The 20581-nt window shown below is 40.1% G+C and overlaps 2 protein-coding genes across 2 annotated transcripts in view; one reads left to right on the top strand and one right to left on the bottom strand.

Moving 5' to 3' along the window:
• Positions 1–4064, bottom strand: part of CEP290 (centrosomal protein 290) — a 99797-nt gene extending 95733 nt beyond the window's left edge. The window contains exons 1-5 of the mRNA XM_049783141.1: positions 3994–4064; positions 3397–3527; positions 3030–3107; positions 1259–1328; positions 965–1011 (exon numbers count right to left, since the gene is read on the bottom strand). Of these exons, the coding sequence (XP_049639098.1) occupies positions 965–1011; positions 1259–1328; positions 3030–3107; positions 3397–3498 (297 nt within the window). The 5' untranslated portion in view covers positions 3499–3527; positions 3994–4064. The remainder of the gene's footprint in view (positions 1–964; positions 1012–1258; positions 1329–3029; positions 3108–3396; positions 3528–3993) is intronic.
• A 293-nt stretch (positions 4065–4357) lies between these two features.
• Positions 4358–20581, top strand: part of TMTC3 (transmembrane O-mannosyltransferase targeting cadherins 3) — a 46840-nt gene continuing 30616 nt past the window's right edge. Inside the window, exon 1 of the mRNA XM_049783111.1 lies at positions 4358–4610. The gene's annotated coding sequence lies outside the window, so the exon portion shown is untranslated. The remainder of the gene's footprint in view (positions 4611–20581) is intronic.

A 20581-nucleotide genomic window follows, 5' to 3' on the forward strand; every position in this document is an offset into this window, starting at 1 on the left:
TTGCAGACTTATTGAAGAATGAGGATTGAACTTAAATAGTCTGATACTAGATTTCCTCATGGGGAATATTTTCTCTAGCATATTTCTATTTCATTTCACTTCTGGAAAATTACTACACATTTCTCTCTATTATTTTTACAGCTATGTAAGAAGCAAAAAGTTTTACTCTCAACTTACAGGCAATAAAAATATAAACCAACAAGTTTCATTTGTCTTCCCATCCTATTACAGAGAAAACAGCAACTCTCTCCTTTTAAATGTTCAAGAATTTGCACATTCTTTCTCATATTCTCAGGATCCGCAAAGTATTCCAATTTCCACTATGAAATATTCATCTTTGAGTTCCTGTCTCAGAAAATATGTCTTTTGACATAATACTATGGCTGAAGACTATCTCTAGTCCTCAAATCCCACATGCCTCAATTACTAGTAATTATCTGTGCACCCCATCCATCAAGCTTTTTTTTTTTTTTTTTTTTTTTTTTTTTTTGGTTTTTGGGCCACACCCTGTGACGCTCAGGGGTTACTCCTGGCTATGCGCTCAGAAGTCGCTCCTGGCTTGGGGGACCATATGGGACGCCGGGGAATCGAACCGCAGTCCATCCAAGGCTAGCGCAGGCAAGGCAGGCACCTTACCTCTAGCGCCACCACCCGGCCCCATCCATCAAGCTTTTATTGCTTTTATTTGGTCCAGAATTAGCTAATCAAGTTGATTTCTCATAAAATGCTGAGAAATGAGGGGACACTGCTGGCGGGAAAGTTGCACTGATGAAGGGGGATGAGCATCTTCTGACTGAAATCCAATTACGAACATGTTTGTAACCATGATGCTTAAATAAATAATTCTAAACACAATATTCTTACTATTTTTATCCAATATTTTATCTAATATGAAAAACCTATAAAATAATTCAAAAGCATAAAACTGATGTATCTATAATTTAGCAGAAACAAAAGCACATACCTCTAGTTCATTTTCCAATTTCATTACTTTAGTTTTTAACTGGTTTTCTATTAGAGAAAATAAATGTTTTAACAATCAGACTTTCATTAAATAAGTTGTTAAATAAATCTCAATAAATTATTTTAAAAGATTCCCTCATTATGATGAGAAAAATATTATTTTATACTTGACCCAAGATATAAGATTTTTAGAAAAAAGTGATATACGTAATACGTAGACTAAATTAAAATTCTCTATTTCATTAATATATCAAATCCACTACTTAATACTTTAATAAACATTTTTGGCAGTTACCAAATTTTGCTTGTTCTTCACCAGCTTTTTCAACTTCTTCCAAAGCCAGCTCTACTTCTTGAGCTTTCATCTAAATTTTAAAAAGAAAAAATACTAAGATACCTTTACACTAGATTATAAGCACACACACACACACACACACACACACACACACACACACACACACACTAAAAAAACGTGGATTTTTTTTTTTTTTGGTTTTTCGGGCCACACCCATTTGATGCTCAGGGGTTACTCCTGGCTAAGCGCTCAGAAATTGCCCCTGGCTTGGGGGGACCATATGGGACGCCGGGGGATCAAACCATGGTCTTTTCCTTGGCTAGCGCTTGCAAGGCAGACACCTTACCTCTAGCGCCACCTCGCCAGCCCCAACATAGATTTTTTTTTAAATCTCCTTATTCCTTGCAATTTCTAATATATAGAGATTTCATACCTGATTCCTCTATTCTGTTCTTTCTATCTTAAATATCCATCAGTATTGCAACTTTAATGCTTCTGATGCTCTAATGCTTCCCACTATGTTCCTATACCTGTCTTTACTCTAACACATGCTTTATGCCAAACTCCTTCACAGTATTCCTAAATAGCTTCAAATTTGTCCTGTAAACATACTTTAACTAGCATTCCTAATGCATTTTGATGTTTTTTACCCTCTGAGAGGTGGGGTTGGTTTGGCGCCACATCTGGCAATGTTCAGGGCTTCCTACTGGCTGTGCTCTAGGATCACTCTTGGTGGAACCTGGAGGCTTTATGGATGCCAAAAATTCAATTCTAGGTTGGACAAGTGTAAGGCAAGTATTCTCTATCTGCTGTATTCTAACTCTGGTCCCTATAGCTTATTCTGGTAATCAACTGTGGCTCAAAACTGTGTATGAGAAAGAGTATAGTGGATATGGCAACCATCTTGCATGTAAGTGACCCCAATTTTAAACCCTGGTACCATATATTATCCCTGAGCAGAGCCAGAAGTGGTTTCAAAGCACCACAGTATGGTTTCCCCTCAACCTCCAAATCTTTAGACTCCTCTAACTGCTGATAGCATGAACAATTTATTTAATATACAACTTAAAATCCTTGACAATCTATTTCAAGTGGCTCAATATCTGTTTCATCTTCAGCCTGAATAAATTCTCTGCATTGATCTCTCAAATGTAAATAATAGACACATTTTGTATTTCCAGTTTTTATTTATGGCAATCACCATTCTAGCGTGGCTTTATTATTTTACCATGACCTTCTACTTACCTAAAATTACAATTCAGCCTTTTGCCCTGTTAGGTTTTCTCACACCTCAATCTCTGTTCCTCATAATAAATCTTTATAATAATCTGCTGTTTTCAAATAACTCTAGAATTACCTTTAAAATTAACATAAAATCTCCTTTTTGGGCCCGGAGAGATAGCACAGCAGCGTTTGCCTTGCAAGCAGCCGATCCAGGACCAAAGGTGATTGGTTCGAATCCCGGTGTCCCATATGGTCCCCCGTGCCTGCCAGGAGCTATTTTCTGAGCAGACAGCCAGGAGGAACCCCTGAGCATCGCCGGGTGTGGCCCAAACCCCCCCCCCCCCAAAAAAGAATCTCCTTTTTATCTGGGACATTCAACAAAAACTGACAATGCTTTTACACACTAAAACTGTTAATCCACATTTGAGAGTTCTGACTTTCGAGTAGTGATTTAGAATTCCAAAGTACTTGCACAGGCATTAAGAACATAATTTTGAACTTCTCACATATACTCAAACGCTATTATTAAAATCTACTGAACACCAACCTTCATTAGCGACTGAGTCACTCGAAAAAGGTGAATCACATTTTCTTGACTTTCATTCGTTAGCTCATTTGCTTCCACCTAAACAGAAATGCAACTTTTTAAAAGTTTGGTAACATCTCATTAACATCTAAGTACTCTATTTTTTTAAAAATAATTTTATTGTGACCAACGTGAATTATATTTGAGTAATATTTGAGGTACATAGTGGCATTGAATCAGGGGTATTCTCATCAGCAGTGTTGTCCTCCCTCCACCCCAGTTCCCAGCATCCACCTCTTTTGCCCCCGGGGCTGCTAGGATAACTAGTCCCCTCTTCCATGATCTGAGTGACAACACTTATGTGTACGCATATTTACTCATTACGCACTTTGGATAAAGAAACCAGTAAATTATCTGCCAATTCTTCTTGTCTAGGCAAGTCATCCGGATCGACTTTCATGATTTCTTTCCAATTTATATTAGGTGACATCTTGACTTTCTCTCACTGGGCTTGACTTTCTGTGAACAAAATGGGGTGGGACATTAGCATTTAAAAAAAAATAAACAGTGGCATGATGTGTTTACATGACTGTAGAGTGTTTGAAAGGCTAAACCACTACAGATCTCTAAGATATTATTAGCAAGGAGTTCAATAGTCTTATCAACAGAAGAGCAGGCAAAAATATCCTTGGGTCAAAACAAAAACCAGCAGGTATTGACTGCCAGGGCTGATAAGTGACTTGGGACATATAGCCCAGATCACTCAAGGGGGTGCGATCTGGACCGACTCCCTCCACCACCACCCCTTACCACCGACACTTGACACATCATGGGGGGGGGGGCAGGCTGGGGATGGGTGGGAAATATGCCTGGAAGGCTGCTAGCAAAGGGGTTAATAGACTCAGGAAACTAGGGGATGCAAGAAGCAATTTAGATAAGTGCAGTTAGAGCACGCAGAACAGAAAAGACAGATGGGTCGGAGCACCGGGGAGGGAGCTGGAAGGAGCGGCTGCAGCTTAAGGCCTGGAGGCTTCAGGACACATAATTCACGTCCAGGAAAAACTCCGCATGAACCGCCCGCGGGACCGCGTCTGGCAATTAACGGTGACCTCTTCTTTCTCTTACTGCACCCACCGAGTCGATTGGGTCCCCCCCGGGGTCAGAGAGACAACAGGATCCCTACAACTAGTCACATCAGACCAGCAAGCTACGGCGACGGCTGCTGCTAGGCGACGCCATTTCCCCGCCCCGCCAGAATCCCGGATGCAGGGTGGCGCAGCAGCCAGCCTACAATTTACGACAGGAGGTGCTGCTTTACGTTTCGATTCCCTCAGCCTGCTGCCGGGGTCGCTGGCAGTGTAAGAGCCAGATGGAGGACTACAAATCCCAGAATGCACTTCTGCCTGGCGTGGGAACCGCAGTCTCGGAATGCGGCCTTTCCCGGCGTGCTGTGCGGCCGCGCCGGCGACCGGACCCCGGCTCGGTGGGGCTGAGACGCACCGGGCGCGAGCCGGGGGAGGTGGGAGTATCATGCGTGTGAGCTCGGCCGCTTGGCTCTCGGGACCGCTGTTGCTGGGTTTCAAATCCTAAGCAAGCGTGCAGGTGAGGAGGGGGTGCAGAGCCCGGGCCAGGTGTTGGGAAGCGAGAAGCTCCCCGCGTCTGCAGACACTATTGCACTATTTAAATTTTTTATTTTATTTTGCAATCATCTCCAGGGCTGGGATGTGATCTGGAAGAAGAAAAATGATTTTTTAAATTTTGGGGGTGGGGGAGTAGAGGTGAGTATAGGGCAGTGCTTCTCAATTATTTTTTTGTCATGCCCCCCCTAGGAAGAAGAAAACATTTTTTGCACCCCCAGAGCGACTGTAAATAGTATCTTTATTTAAAAGAAATATAATCTACAAATCAAAAATATATAAAATAATTTGAGCTGATTTTTTAATCAGAGGTGGTGTCTGGATTAATGGCTACAATGAGCACGTTTTGCAATGCATAGCTTTGCGAAGCGGGGTTTAAAACAGGACTCAGCGACTCTCAGCTCCAGAGACATAAACACGGAGCTTAGCTTGTTATGACAGTGTTTGCCGAGGTCATACGCGCCCCTCTTTAAGGGGCCTCATGCCACCCACTGGGGGCGGCCCCACTATTTGAGAAACACTGGTATAGGGGATCACAGTCAGCATCCCTGTGGAGTAGGTAGCTAGCTAGTCCTGCCTGGGCACGTCTTTGCTGGGGCTGCTTCCATTTCCCATGACACCTCCCAGTGACATCTCTCTCTCTCTCTCTCTCTCTCTCTCTCTCTCTCTCTCTCTCTCTCTCTCTCTCTCTCTCTCTCTCTCTCTCTCTCTCTCTCTCTCATCTCTCTCTCTCTCATCTCTCTCTCTCTCTCTCTCTCATCTCTCATCTCTCTCCCTCTCCCTCTCTCCCCCTCCCCCCCCTTTCTCCCCCATCCTCTCCCTCTCTCTCCTCTTCTCTTCCTCCACTTTCTCCCTCCCTCCTTCCCTTCCCTGGCTCAGTAGAAAAAATAGGCCGATTTTCATGAGCTGCACTTAAAAGAATAACTGGAATCTTGGGGTTTTAATGCCGGCGGGGCAGACAACTGATGATGCCATGGTTTACTCCTGTAGCTGTGCTCAGGGATCACTCCTGGAAGAGCTTGGGGGACCCTATGTGGTGCCAGGGATTGAATCCAGGTTTGCCACGTGCAAGGCAGGTTGCCCTCCCTGCTGTGTTCTCTGTCTAGTCCCCCACCCCTTCCCCAACCTTGAACATGGCATATAACAACTGCTAATACTCTCTGCTACTCCTTGACATCCCAAGAATGCTTTCATCAAGGCAGCTTTTACTCTGTAATTCTTGTTTCTGCCCATTGGTTTGCTGAGGTCTCACCTGGAAGGTGGGTCACTTAGCCTCACCCCATTGCATTGGGTAAGGCTCTCACGATGTGAGTCAGTAGACAGAATGCTTGATTCCCTTTTCCCCGACCAAACAATATTTGCTTCTCTTCTGTTGTTAGCTTTACCAAACAGGTGTGCTTGGTGCCTTTGGTGACCATTTCCAGAACCTGTGGGCAGTCTTCACTTTGCAGGCAGTGTCTAGTGCCCTGGAGTAACTACGTTGTACTGGAGCCTGGGGATTCAATTGCCAGTGTGCCTCCCTGTAATCTCCTACCTTGTACAACTTCTCGGGAAGAATGTCCACTGCCCATATCAGTGATTGTTAAGATTTATAGGGGATGAGGAAGGCACACTTGGGTGTGTTGCTAAGGGACTCTTTGTGTGTCTGCCTTCAGAACCACTTTGGTACTGCTTGGGGAACCATCAGAGGTACCTGTTATCAAGTCTGGAATGCTGCATGCAAGGCCTCACCTCCTGTAAGATAAAGAGTTGCTTTTCCCTTCAGTCCATTTCTTAATCTCATTCTTCATTGTACTTCTCATGCTCTGGTTAGTTTATTTTAGCCCCAGTTACACAACTAAAAAATGGGGGGGAGGGCTGTGAAATATCCTTGCATGCTTCTCCTGACTTTATATCAAGAGTGAGCCCTGATGGCACTATGTTATCTGTCCAGAGTGCCTTACCTCTTACAATGAAGTCTCCGACCCTAGACTTAACTATTTGCAAGTGTATGCTATCTGGAAGGTCACCTTTTCCTATTGCTGATTTTGTTTTGTTGATTTCCTTTACTGTTAGTTTTTTTTTTCTTGATGTAATCCCATTGTTCCATTATGTTTTTATGTCTTGCTTTTATTTTTAAATCCAAAACTTTGCTAAATTTCAAGTTTTTAATCTGTTTGCAGTTGACTTTTTGTAAATCTGAGATAGGAGTCCTATTTTTTTTTTTTTTTTTGGCATGTGATAGTCTCTTGTTTGTCAAACATCATTTATTGCACTGGCCTTTTCCTTCTACATACTTTATTTCTTTGTTTTCATTTCTATTATTATTTGTTTTACTTGATTTTGGTTATTTTTTACAGTGCTGTGAATAAAACTTCCATATTCAAGGCTTGCCCTCTACCTCTGGGTCACTATCTTCTCCTTTGTATTCAAGGCTTATTCCTGGCTGTGCTCAGATTCCTTGCTAGTGGTGCTTAAGGGAGGATATATGGTGGTTGGCTTCTTACTGGGTCTGCTACCTATAAAACCAGAAACTTATCCACAGTCTTCTCTCCCTGTCCTCAATGTTACACTATCTTAATTACAATAGATTTTCATTATCTTATTTATTTTCCTCATGGAAATCCTGTGATAGAAATATTTATATTGACCTCATTTTCAAATTAAGAAACTGCGTCTAGACAAAATTATGCGCGCTGATGAACACTCTGATTACCATAATATGACTAGCTGAGGTTCCTGTTTCCATGCTTTCCTGCTTCTTAAGATAGGCTGGAATCAGTATTTATAAAGTCCACTTGAGTTTTGGTTATCATAGATGAATCCATATAACATTGGTTACTCAAGAACTTGAGTTTTCAGGTTTTTGTGGATGGCACACCTGGCAGTTCTTAGGGCCTTTTAATTCACATTTACCAGGGAAGATTAAGCATCTAAGAATTAAAAACTAGTAGGTTTACAAAAACAGATGCTTAAATTGGAAGCTTATTTTTATTTTTTATAAGGCGTGCTCCCAGAAGTGTTGGACTGACTGGAGTTTGTGTTACTTGATGATAAGGTGCAGGCTAGTTAGTTTGGGGCTGGGGCCTGCGGGTCACATGGTGACATTTCAGGGTCATCATAGCCATGTCTTGAAGTATTGGCTGGAAGCAGGAGGTGGGGGCGGGGGGGGGGGGGGTTCCATCTAGTGCTGGGATTAAACTCAGGACCTCCAATATGCTAGGCATATGCTTATCATATAAACCGACTTCCAGACTAGTATACTTACTTTTGAAGTATAATTGTTGATTTTTTTTTTTTTTTTTGATTTTTGGGTCACACCCAGTTGTGCTCAGAAATCACTCCTGGCAGGCTCAGGGGACCATGAGATACCGGGGTTTGAGCCACCATCGATCCTGGATCAGCTGTGTGCAGGACAAATGCCCTACCACTGTGCTATCTCTCGGGCCCCAATTCTTTTTTTGGGGGGGGGTTCGGGCCACACCCATTTGATGTTCAGGGGTTACTCCTGGCTAAGTGCTCAGAAATTGCCCCTGGTTTGGGGTACCATATGGGACGCCTGGGGATCGAGCTGCGGTCCTTCCTTGGCTAGCGCTTGCAAGGCAGACACTTTACCTCTAACGCCACCTCGCCGGCCTCTCGGGCCCCAATTCTTGATTTTTGACTGCAGCTGCCTGTTTGGGATTATTGTTATTATTAATATTAATAATTTCACTTATTGTTTCCTATTCATTTTCTTTCAGGGGTTTCTTTTTTTTTTGGATTTTCTACGTCCCTTTTGTTTTCACTTGCCAATTCCCAGCAATCTAAGGAATCTGCCTAAAGATGAACTTCATTTAAAAGTGAAAACATGAAAGAGGTGGGGTAGGAGGGAGTTGGGGGGCATTGGTGGTGGGAATGCTCCACTGGTGAAGGGGGGGGGTATTCTCTTTTATAACTAAAATCCAACTACAAACAGATTGTAATCATGTTGCTTAAATAAAGATATTAAAAAGAAGTGAAAACAAGTTTAAAGATTAATTTGCTAGCTAACGAAGCTAATATATTAACACAGCTCTGAGCCACAGCTCTATTTTTTGTTTGTATTTTGTTTCGTGAGTTTTTCTTTTGCTTTTATATAGTTTCAGACCAGAAGTCCTCAAACTATTTAAACTATGGGCCAGTTCACTGGCCCTCAGACCATTAGAGGGCCAGACTTAGAGTTCAAAAAACACTATGAACAAATTCCTATTCACATTGCATATAACTTATTTTGAAGTAAAAAAAAAAAAAAAAAAAAAAAAAACCAAATGGGAACAAATAAAATATTTAAAATGAAGAACAAGTAAAGTTAAACCAAAAACTTACCAGTATTTAATGGAAACAATGGGCCTGCTTTTGGCAGTTTGAGGATCCCCTACCTGAGACTGAAAGAAGGAGTCAAGAGACAGAAGAGTCAGAGAGTGCGGTGCAGATCCCACACATGCATGCTATGGGCCTGGGATGAGTCCTGCAGCTAAGCAGAACAGGCAGTGGCTGCAAAAACACCCAGCAGGTCTATGGGCCTTAGATTGGGTACAGCTGGAAACTAATAATGGTCAGTCTTTATTTTCTGTGTGTTTGCTTTAGGAAGGTTGGTTTCCAGAGGGCATGCTGAGTAATATTTTCTGAAAAGTGGTGGTAGTCCAGATAAATTTGGAAATGTCAGGTCTAGATCTTAATACTTTCTAATATATTTATATGTAACTGAGAATCAAGAAATTTCATTCAAGTTCTTATGAAACTCACCATTTTTCTCCCTCAAATTTTCTGCTTCAGTTTTCACCAAGCAAAGGGATTTATTTATGTGACTATTTTATTAGTGGCCTCATTACAGGAGCATTTGTTTTGCCTCAACCTGCCTTCTTTATCTCTGAGGTTTTATGAACATTTTAATGTAAGTAAAATCACAGAAAAAAAACTTGTTTTGTAATCATTGTTGCCTCTTTTTAAACTTGCCTCTTTTCTTTGTACCAAACAACTTTGTGTCTTGAGTGGTACTTTATTATTTTCTTTGCTGATTTCTCAAAAATAAATGGTAGTTTACTTTCTCCCTTACCTAACTAGAGCAAGGACGGCGTAAATGTTTCATTTTGCCTTTTTCTAGGGAGAGGAATCATGATGTTGCAAGCAGATACTTGTCTTTTTTCAACATGAGGGAACAGGAAAGATTAGTAGTGGGAGTCAGTGTGAATGAAGAATTTGTAGGCCAAATTTTAGAGATTTTAAATACTGATAAAATATAGCAAATTATATTTACTGGAGCAGATGTAAACACAAAGTCATTAAACTGAGGACTTTCTTAGTTTTTCTCATCCCAAGTTCATGCATTTCATTCAACAGTTGTACTATATGTATATGTGTATGTATATGAGATGTGTATCTACCTAGCACATTGTACTAATCTTAGAATGATCACTCAGAACAGCATTGCTGATGGGATGATTCTAAGTTTTGTTTCCATATTGTAATTCATGATATTCCATTTCTCTAAGTAAATGTAACTAATCCTCCTCAACCTGTGCGTCTGGTTCAATAGCCTGGTAAGCTGAGAACAGAAACAAAGTACCCTCTTTTTTAGGTGCTTTACAGGCTTACTGGGACTCTTCTCTGATTTCTGGAAATAATTTCCAAAAGTAAGGTTTTAGCAGATTATTTTGAGGATCCACTTACTGACTTTCTAGGATTGTTTTTACTGTGCCGTCCCTTAGCAGAAGGGCAAGGGGTCTTTCTGTGACTTTTATCAGTCTTTTGTGAGAGTCATTTGTGAGTCACCTACCCTCACAACCCAGTAACCTTCCAAAGGTTCAATCTACTAATACCACTATACCACTATAGAGTTTTATGAATTAACAGTGATTTGGGAGAGGTTGACCAAGCATTCATTCCTGCACAACTGCCATTTTACAGTGATGTATTATGTTGTTATAGTAATGTCCCCCAGGAAATCATACCTTCCTCTGTGCCCTTACCTTATACAACTATAACTCTTTTACCTAACTTCTGCCCTTGCCAGGGTCTTATGGATAGAACCTAAACTGACTCCACAACTGAGTTCATGACATATGTAAGAACTAGCTCTCTCCTCTCTTCTACTGTCCCTTAAGATCTTTTAAACTTACCTTAGACCTCCCCTACACTGATTGTGAGATTGTCCTTTGGTGGAGACATGGGGTAGGTATTTAAGTCATGTCCTTACAGTAATCTTGGCTACTCTTTGCTCTGTGCTCTGGTTCACATGAGCTAAGCATGTTACTTTCCATCTAGCCCCTAAATTTATCCTGCTTGCTCATTAGTGAAAATTAGTCAATAAGTAGACTTGCTTTGCATTACGACCTTGCTCATTAAAAAGCCTTTTCTAAATGACTGGTGAAAGAAGTTCAGGTAGCAGACTGGATCTCCAAGAATAAATCCCATCCTTAGATAGCTGACCTTAGCTAAGCAGGATGACTTTAAGCATATACTACTACTAACCTCAAGAAAGACCAGTAGTAGAACTATGTATTTTGGATGTGACTCAAAAACAAAACAGAACAAAAACAAAAAAACAAAAAAAAGATAGTCCAAGAATGTAGTATCTCAAGAAAGGGGAAAGCTAATTCTGCTTATTCATGAGTTCAGTGTGAAGCCATACAAGGTTCTATGCCCAAATTTTATTTTTCTGAGTGTACTTTGGAGGTAAGCTTTGTGATTGCAAATGAATCTTTACAAAGAAAAACTCTAGCCTCAGTTTCCACAGAGGCAACCCAAGCCTCCTTTCTATTGAAGAAAGAATAAGTAGTGACTAAGGACTAAGGAGCATAATAATGACCCTCAGCAAAGATGTGATTTGTAATCTCCAAAATACCCTCGAATAATCTGTTGAGCTTCCTTTTGATTATAGTAATCTAGTGAGCTTTGTTGCTTTCCTTCTCTTTTCTATTCAACTTGGTTGCTACAGTATTAAAATGTTGGCTATAAATATGAGGTGCTGTCTCTAGGTAAAAAAAATATACCATACTCGGATTCTACAGCAGCCAACTTTTTGTTTCAGTGAGCATGAGCCAAAGTAAATACCCCAAGTTTGAAGTTTTGTGTATTCTTTTCATTCTGTAATAAAACTTTTCCACTTTAAAAATCTATTACCTAATTGCTTAGAAATCTTAGATTTAAGATACTTCCCCCCCTCCTTTTATTTTTGCTAGCCCTGGTGGTGCCTGACTATGATAGGCATGTACTCTATGACTTGAGTTCAACTTTATTTTATTTTTTAAATAATATCTTTATTTAAGCACCATGATTACAAACATGTTTTCAGTTGGGTTTCAGTCATAAAAACGAACACCCCCTTCACCAGTAAAAACTTTCTGCCATCAGTGCCCCATGTTACTCTTCCCCCACCCCCTGCCTGTGTTCCAGACAGGCATTCTATTTCACTCACTACCATTGTCATGATAGTTGTTAGTGGAGTTATTTTTCTAACTGAGCTCACCACTCTTTGTGGCAAGCTTCATATTGTGTTTGTGTCTCTGGGTATTCTTAAAATAATGGCTTTTATTGCCTCACAGATAAGTGAGGTTATTCTGTCTATCTCTTTTCCTCTGAATTATTTCACTCAGCATAATAGTTTCCATGTCCATCCATGTATAGGAAAATTTCATGACTTCATTTTTCCTGATGGCTGCATAGTATTCCAATTGTGTATATGTACCACATATCTGTTGGGCATCTGGGATGTCTCCAGGTTCTGGCTATTATAAATAGTGCTACAATAAATATAGGTGTGAGGAAGACATTTTCGTATTGTGTTTTTGTGTCCCTAGGTTATATCCCTAGGATTGGTATAGCTCAGTGGTCTGCAACCTGCAGCTCTCGAGCCACATGTGGCTCTTTACACTTTTAATTTGGCTCTTCTTTGTGCTGGGCGGCTGCTCCAGGAGTCAGGACTTTGCTCCTAGCCTCTGTCAGTGCCTGCTCTGTGTGCAGCCCCAGTGTGGCCGGCTCCACACAGGTTGTCAGGTCATGTGGTGTGTGTGGGGGGGGGCATGACTTTCTGTCCTGCACCGAAGGTTGAGGCAGCATCCTCTCTATACTACAGACTGAGGAGCAACAGGAGAGAACTGTGTGTGGGTCAGTGGCTGCATCATGGTGCCTGGTGAGTCACTGTCCAGCCTGGACCCCGCCCCATCATCTCCCCTGTGGGACAATATTTATATTGGGGCCCTGTGAGCCAGAGCTTCATGTATTTTTTTTAATCTAGGAGCCAGCAAAATAAGTTAGTGGCCAGGTTCTGAGGTCAATATATAACAGTACCAGTGAGGACTATTTGAGTGAACCCTGCTTAAAATATCTATGATGAGCCCCACTAATTTTATAATACTATTTACACACACATAAGATGCCATAACGGTGTGTCATCCTGTTTTGCTTTTTTATTATCTGAAATCAAAGCATTTTTCCTTGAGAAGGGTGTTCACTATCCAGAATTAACAAACGATCAGTGGATTCAAAAACTGTATTTCATGGTGGATGTTACTTCACATCTAAATCAGCTTAATCATAAACTGCTGGGGAAAGGAAACACAATTTTTTCAATGTTAGGAGAAGTTATTTCATTTGAAAACAAATTATCTGTTTTTGCTCAAGATTTTGAAGGAGAAACTTTGATTCACTTTCCAAGCCTGTTGAAACATCGCCAAGAAAATAATTCTGATATTGACATTACCTATTTTAAAACAGCACTTTTAAATATGAGGGAAGCTTTTATCAAGAGGTTTCAGGATTTCAGAAACAGCAAAATGACATTGGCCTTTGTTAAAAAAAAACCTCTGGATGCCACTGTAATGGAATTAAATTTTTCTCCCTTTAATATTGACTTTGACAACTTTGAAATGCAATTTCTGCTTTTAAAAAACAAAGAACTGTGGAGCTCGAAATTTGAAAGTCTTTGTGCTAATTTAGAAAGATTGGAGAAACACAGCACAAGTGGTCTGCTTTGAAAGACCTAGAGAAGGAAGATATGTTGATTTTTAACACCTGGAATAGTATTCCTGACTCATATAATCAACTAAAACTAGCGTTTGCTGTTCTTTCTGTGTTCGAATCTACATATTTATGCGAACAATCATTTTCAAGCATGAATCTTATCAAGAGTAAATTGAGAAATCTTCTCATTGATGAGAACCTGGAATCATGCCTAAAATTAAAAACAACAGCATACAAACCTGACTTACTCAAACTATTCAAGGAAATGCAAGGCCAATGTTCACATTAGTGTTTGTGACTTTGTCAGTCATTGTCAGGATGTAATTTTCTCTACCTTATAAGGCAAATTTTGTAGAACATTACCTATAGATAATATTGTTCTAAAGTTTTGTTTTATTAGTTGTGTTATTTGTATCCTCCCGACCTATGTGGATATTTGCATGCAGAATATTCTCAATAAAAACTTATTGAAACTAAAAACAGTGTACCATCCAATGTATTTTCAGTTTTAAAAATGTGGCTCTCGGGGCCGGAAAGATAGCATGGAGTTAAGGCGTTTGCCTCTTATGCAGGAGGTCGATGGTTCAAATCCCAGCATCTGATATGGTCCCCTGAGCCTGCCAGGAGCAATTTCTGAGCATAGAGCCAGGAGTAACTTCTGAGTGCTACTGGGTGTGACCCAAAAACCAAAAAAGGGGGGTGGGTATAAGGCAATACCGGCATCCCCTATGGTCCCCGAGCCTACCGGGGGCAATTTCTGAGCGTAGAGCCAGGAATAATCCATGAGCATTGCCGGGTGTGACCCAAAAAACAAAACAAAAAAAAAATGTGGCTCTCAAAATAAATTTCAATCGTGGTTTTGGTGAGTTTTGGCTCAGTTGAAAAAAAAAGGTTGCTGACCAGTGGTATAGCTGGATCATATTAGAACTCCATTTCCAGTTTTTTGAGGAATCTCCATAGTGTTTTTCATAAAGTCTGGACTAGAGGCATTCCCACCAGCAGTGAATGAGAGTTCCTTTATCTCCACATCCTCACACTGATTGTTCTTTTTTTTTTTTTTTTTTTTGTGATGTGATGTGTGCCAGTTTCCATGGCTTAAGATGGTACCTGGTTGTTGCATCTCCCTTATGATTAGTGGTGTGGAGCATAACTAATTCACCCAGTACCCATCAGATAAGAGGCTAATAATATCTAAGATATACAAGATACTGATAGAACTTAACAAGAAAAAAAAAATCAAAAGGTGGGGAGAAGGGGCCAGAGCAATGGTGCAAGTGGTAAGGTGTCTGCCTTGCCAGCACTAGCCTAGGACAGACTGCGGTTTGATCCCCCAGTGTCCCATATGGTCCCCCAAGCCAGGAGCAATTTCTGAGTACATAGCCAGGAGTAACCCTTGAGCATCACTGAGTATGGCCCAAAAAAAAAAAAGTGGGGAGAAAAAATGAACAGACACTTCCTCAAAGAAGAAATACAATGGGCCAAATGGCAAATAAAGAAAATGCTCCATTTGTTCTTGGTTTTGTTTTATTTGGGAGCCACAATTGATAGTGAGGCCCAGGGCTTTTATCTCTGATGCAGTATCATTACTCATGGTTCTTATATGATGCTAGGAATTGAGTTAGGCTCTGGTGAAAGGAAGATCCTATACTTAATCCCTATACTGTATCTCTGACCCTAATTTAAATTTTTTTGTTTGTTTTTTTGTTTTTGGGTCACACCCGGCGGTGCTCAGGGGTTACTCCTGGCTGTCTGCTTAGAAATAGCTCCTGGCAGGCACGGGGGACCATATGGGACACCGGGATTCGAACCAACCACCTTTGGTCCTGGATCGGCTGTTTGCAAGGCAAATGCCGCTGTGCTATCTCTCCAGGCCCGACCCTAATTTAAATTTGTAATCAAGTATGGAACTTATTTTATATCTTTCTAATATTTTTTAAAATAAAAGTAACAGTGGTTTGTAGCAGGTGTACAGAAATGAGACACGATTTAATGTCTATTTATACATTTCAATCCCCACCAAAAAGGTAGTGTCTGTGTATGGCCATCCACTTGGCTTCATTTTACCTTCACTCACTTCTTCCAGAGAGTAGGTTATTTTTCCCTTGCTTGTCTCTATTTTTTTAGTGTATCTGTAATTACAGTTATGCCTTTCTTTTACTTCATTTCTATTTAGGATAAATGCTGAGATTTGCTTCCATGCCTGAGTAGGATTGTCTAGAAAATAACATTTGCCTTGCATGTGGCCAACCCTGGCATCCCAAACGGTCCCCTGAGCCTACCAGCAGTATTTCTGAGTGCATAGTCATGAGGAAGCCCTGAGCGCTGCCAAGTGTGGTCTCCAAAATATAAAGAAAAAGAAATACAACCAGGTACAACATTACATTTTAGTCATCATGTGTCAGATAGTCCAGTGTATATGGAGTGCTTGCCTAGGTCCCTGAGCCCCATTATCCCTAAGCACAGCACAGAGTCAGGAGTAAACTCTGAGCACAACTGGTTGTGCACCCCCCACATCCAACCACCCCCCCCAAAAAAAATTATTTTTGTTTTGTCTTATTGTTATTTACAGTAAGCTGTGTATTGTCTAAAGTAGTTTCCAACCTTTTGTTGCTATGCCTACAAGGTATCTCAAAGGACTAAAAGACATGCTTTGTTTTTTTTCATTATCAATTGAAGAACAATTATTTCCAATTCTGTTATTTTAAATAATGCTGCAATGAAAATAAAGATGCAGTTTATGACTAAAACCCAACTACAATCATGCTTGTAATCATGGCACTTAAATAACAATTTTATATATTAAAAAAAAAATAAAAGAAAGATGCATATAGCTTTTGTTTTTGTTTGGCCACATACTCCTGGTTGTGTATTTAGGTTATTCCTGGTGGTTCTTGGGGACCATATGGAATGCCAGATAGCCCCACATGCAAGGCATTCGAGGCAAGCCCTCCCCATTGTGCTATCACTCTGGACCCTAGGTACATATGTATTTTACAATTGTTTTATATAATTGCTATACTTTGAATATAAACATGCAGGAGTAGAATGGATGTTCCTTGGGGTATTTCTGTGTGATTGTTTTAAAGAAATCTCAATACTGTTTCCCTTAGTTGTTATATCAGTTTGCATTCCTACCAATAATGTACAAGGTTTTAGTCTTTATCCTGTCCTTGCCAATTCTTGTTTCTCCTCTGCCTTTTTTATGACAGCCATTCTTCTAGTTACAAGGGTAATATTTCATTGTTCTTGTTTTGTATTTTATTAAGTATAAATGATGATCATTTCTTCAGTGCCTATTTTGTATTTCCTTTGGAGAAATACCTGTTTTGATAACTGTTTTTAATCAGTTTGGTTTCTTCTTGTTGAGATTTGTGAGTTCTTTATACATTTTAATCTCTTGTAAGATAAATTATTTTAATATCTTCTTCCATTAGTGGCTTGCCACTTTATTTGATGATGACATATATTTTGCTGTGCAGAAGCACTTTCACTGTATCTAGTACCATTTGTTTATTTTTGTTTTTTCTTTTTCCTTCTTGTTGGAGGTGATTCCGCAAAGAACATTAAGGTCATTGTCAAATGCAAAAAAAAAAAAAGTTTCTTGTATGCATTTTCTGGATCTGGATTTTGTATATTCTTTTTTTTTTTTTTTTTTTTTTTTGGTTTTTGGGCCACACCCTGTGACGCTCAGGGCTTACTCCTGGCTATGCGCTCAGAAGTTGCTCCTGGCTTCTTGGGGGACCACATGGGACACCGGGGGATCGAACCTCGGTCCGTCCTAGGCTAGCGCAGGCAAGGCAGGCACCTTACCTCCAGCGCCACCGCCCGGCCCCGGATTTTGTATATTCTTAAAACTCCTATTTTACTTCCAGTGCTATAAAAATTTAAAAAGTTTCTGTGCACAGATGAGCTAAAATGTTGCAAAATACATGGACAAACTCTTTAACTTTCATTTTCAGTTTTTATCTTTTAAAAAAAAAAAAAAAAAACATGTCCCCTGTAACAGATAACCCCATGTTTCTCTTACTTTAGAGAGTAATTTTCAGTGTTGGTTTGCTGGGAGAGCAGGTTACTGCATTGCCAGGGAGAGAGAAGTCTATAAAGTTTCACATATTTATCTTTTCCTTTTCCTGAGATCCCTAGTTCTTCTTGAGATTGATTCCATTTTAGGATTTACTTTCCTTAGCTTTTTTGAGTCATTAAAATGTTTGCCTTTTCAGCTTTAAGAAAATGATGCAATTTTCTTACTGCCTTTTTAATATTCTTTGCTGTTGTGTGTTCATGCTCTCCCCTGAAAAAAGAAAAAAAAAAGTATATTTGACAAACATCTATAGTAAATGTCTGTTTGGTCTCCTATCCTAAAATCAGCACCATTAACTTTTTTTTTTAATGATAATAAAACATGTGCAGGTTCATAACCCTGGAAAGATGATAAATCTATTGGAGATGAAGCCTAGGTAGTTTTTCTTTCAGTTGAAAACTATACTACTTCAAAAGCTTATTTTCTTTCCAGACCTATTTTTTGAGGGGGGACTAGATTGGGCATTTCTTAAAAGCTAATATATTATGTTTGCATCTAAATACACTTTAATATGCTCCCATCCATCTTCTAATACGTCTAACTACCATTACATGAAGTTTACAATTTCCCTTCCCATCTTCTCCCCTCTTTTGTTACTGTTGTGATTTCTAGGGGCAGTTTTGCAGGGCTCAGAGTTTCACACTTGGTAGCTAGTGCAATGTGAGGGGAGTTCCAGGGATCAAACTTACAGCCTCATGCATTCAAGACAGATGTTCTGCCAGAGATATTTTTATGGTTCTGTTCTGTTTTATTATTTTTATTCTGTTCACTAGCTATCCTATTCTGAATTGCCGCAACTCCTATGCATATATCTCAATTTCAGGTGTTCTTAACTCTGAGTGATGTATTCATTCATTTCCTATTTCTGCTCTAACACATGACTATGGACATTTTAGTGACGGAAATAAAATTAATCACTTGCTTAAAACCAGACGTTTGAAGTAGTTCTAAGTGGACTAAAATTGGAATGTCAGCTGAGTTGTTTTTTTTTTTAGAAGCCCTATTTTTTTTTTCACTTTAAAAAGGTTTTTTGTTGGTGGTGGTGGTGGTGGACCACACCCAGCTGCACTTAGGGGGTTACTTCTGGCTCTATGATCAGAAATTACTCCTGGCGTGCTTGCAGACCATATGGGATGTGGAGGATTAAACCCAGATTGGCTGTATGCAAGGTAAATGCGCTACACACTGTGCTACTACTCCAGCCCAAGTTTCTTTCACGTTTTTCTTGTGGGTACAACATACATTTGTTGCTTTGACTTTAACTCATTTCTGCTGTCTCCTCTTGTAAGAAATTTATTTTTATGGGGCCTGAGTGGTGGCAGTAGGGCTTTAGTCTTGCACTTGGCTGACCTAGAACGGACCTCAGTAGATCCCTGGAGGCGTCCCATATGGTCCTCCAGGCCAGGAGCAATTTCTGAGTGCCAGGAGTAACCCCTGAGCATCACCGGGTGTGGCCCAAAAATAAAAAAAAATAAAAAATAAAAAGAGGGCCCAGAGAGATAGCACAGCGGCTTTGCCTTGCAAGCAGTCGATCCAGAACCAAAGGTAGTTGGTTTGAATCCCAGTGTCCCATATGGTCCCCTGTGCCTGCCAGAAGCTATTTCTGAGCAGACAGCCAGGAGGCCAGGAGTAACCCCTGAGCAATGCCGGGTGTGGCCAAAAACAAAAAAACAAAAAAAAAAGAAGGAAGGAAGGAAGGAAGGAAGGAAGGAAGGAAGGAAGGAAGGAAGGAAGGAAGGAAGGAAGGAAGGAAGGAAGGAAGGAAGGAAGGAAGGAAGGAAAAGAGAAAGGAAGGAAGGGAAAGAGAGAAAGGAAGGAAGGAAGGAAGGAAGGAAGGAAGGAAGGAAGGAAGGAAGGAAGGAAGGAAGGAAGGAAGGAAGGAAGGAAAGAAGGAAGGAGGGAGGGAGGGAGGGAGGGAGGGAGGGAGGGAGGGAGGGAGGAGAAGGAAAATTTGTCTTTGAATTTGAGCCTTCTAATTAGGTCATTCAGAACCATCTGCTTATCTTCAAAATCCTTAAGTGGATCACAGGTTTAAGTCTCATTTACCACCACGTAAAGTAATATTTTCACAGGCTTGGTGATTTAAATATGAACAGCTTTTTGGAGCCATGATTTTATCTTCCATAAGGTATGACACTAAAATGATTCTAAAAATCACTACTCCAGGAAGAAAGTCATCAGTTGTTTTAACTTTAATTTTATTTGGAAATAATTTTTTTCAGTGTTCGTCAGTTAATGTTTTCTCTATCCTAAACCATCCTGTTGAATGATTTCAAAAGCAGTAACATAATTATGAAGTCACATGTGAGTGGTCTAGTCCGAGAGCATAGCAACTTATACTATGGGTCACAGTACTTTGTGGTGGGTGAAGTGACAAAAAAAAAAAACAAAGCGTAAGTCTTTTTTTTTCCCCCCATTGGCTTGCTTTTAGTTATTTTTTGAGCCACATATAGCTCAGAAATGATCCCTAGACATGACCATGTGTGCTATCAGGAATTTTTAACTTGGGTTGGATGTAGAGCAGTGCATTACCTTCTATACTGTTTGTGATGTTTACTTAGTTTTATTTATTTTGTTTTTTTTTTGGGCCCCACCTGGTAACACTCAGTGGTTACTCCTGGCTCTGCACTCAAATCACCTCTGGCAAGCTTGGGGGACCATATGGGATGCCAAGAATCAAACCCAACTCCATCCTGAGTCAGCTACATCCAAGGCAAACACCTTACTGCTGTGCTATTGCTCTAGCCCAGAACCTTATTTTAAAATAAATGTATTTGCGTTTTATTATCAATAAATGTTTGGTTTGTATCCCTATTTATATACTTAATAATCCAGGATTAATAAAATTTTTTCAGGAAAACACTTAAGAAGCCTTGCTCTAGATTAAAACCATT

Source organism: Suncus etruscus, chromosome 11 (genome assembly GCF_024139225.1).
Source record: "Suncus etruscus isolate mSunEtr1 chromosome 11, mSunEtr1.pri.cur, whole genome shotgun sequence".
In the NCBI taxonomy this organism is placed as follows: domain Eukaryota; kingdom Metazoa; phylum Chordata; class Mammalia; order Eulipotyphla; family Soricidae; genus Suncus; species Suncus etruscus.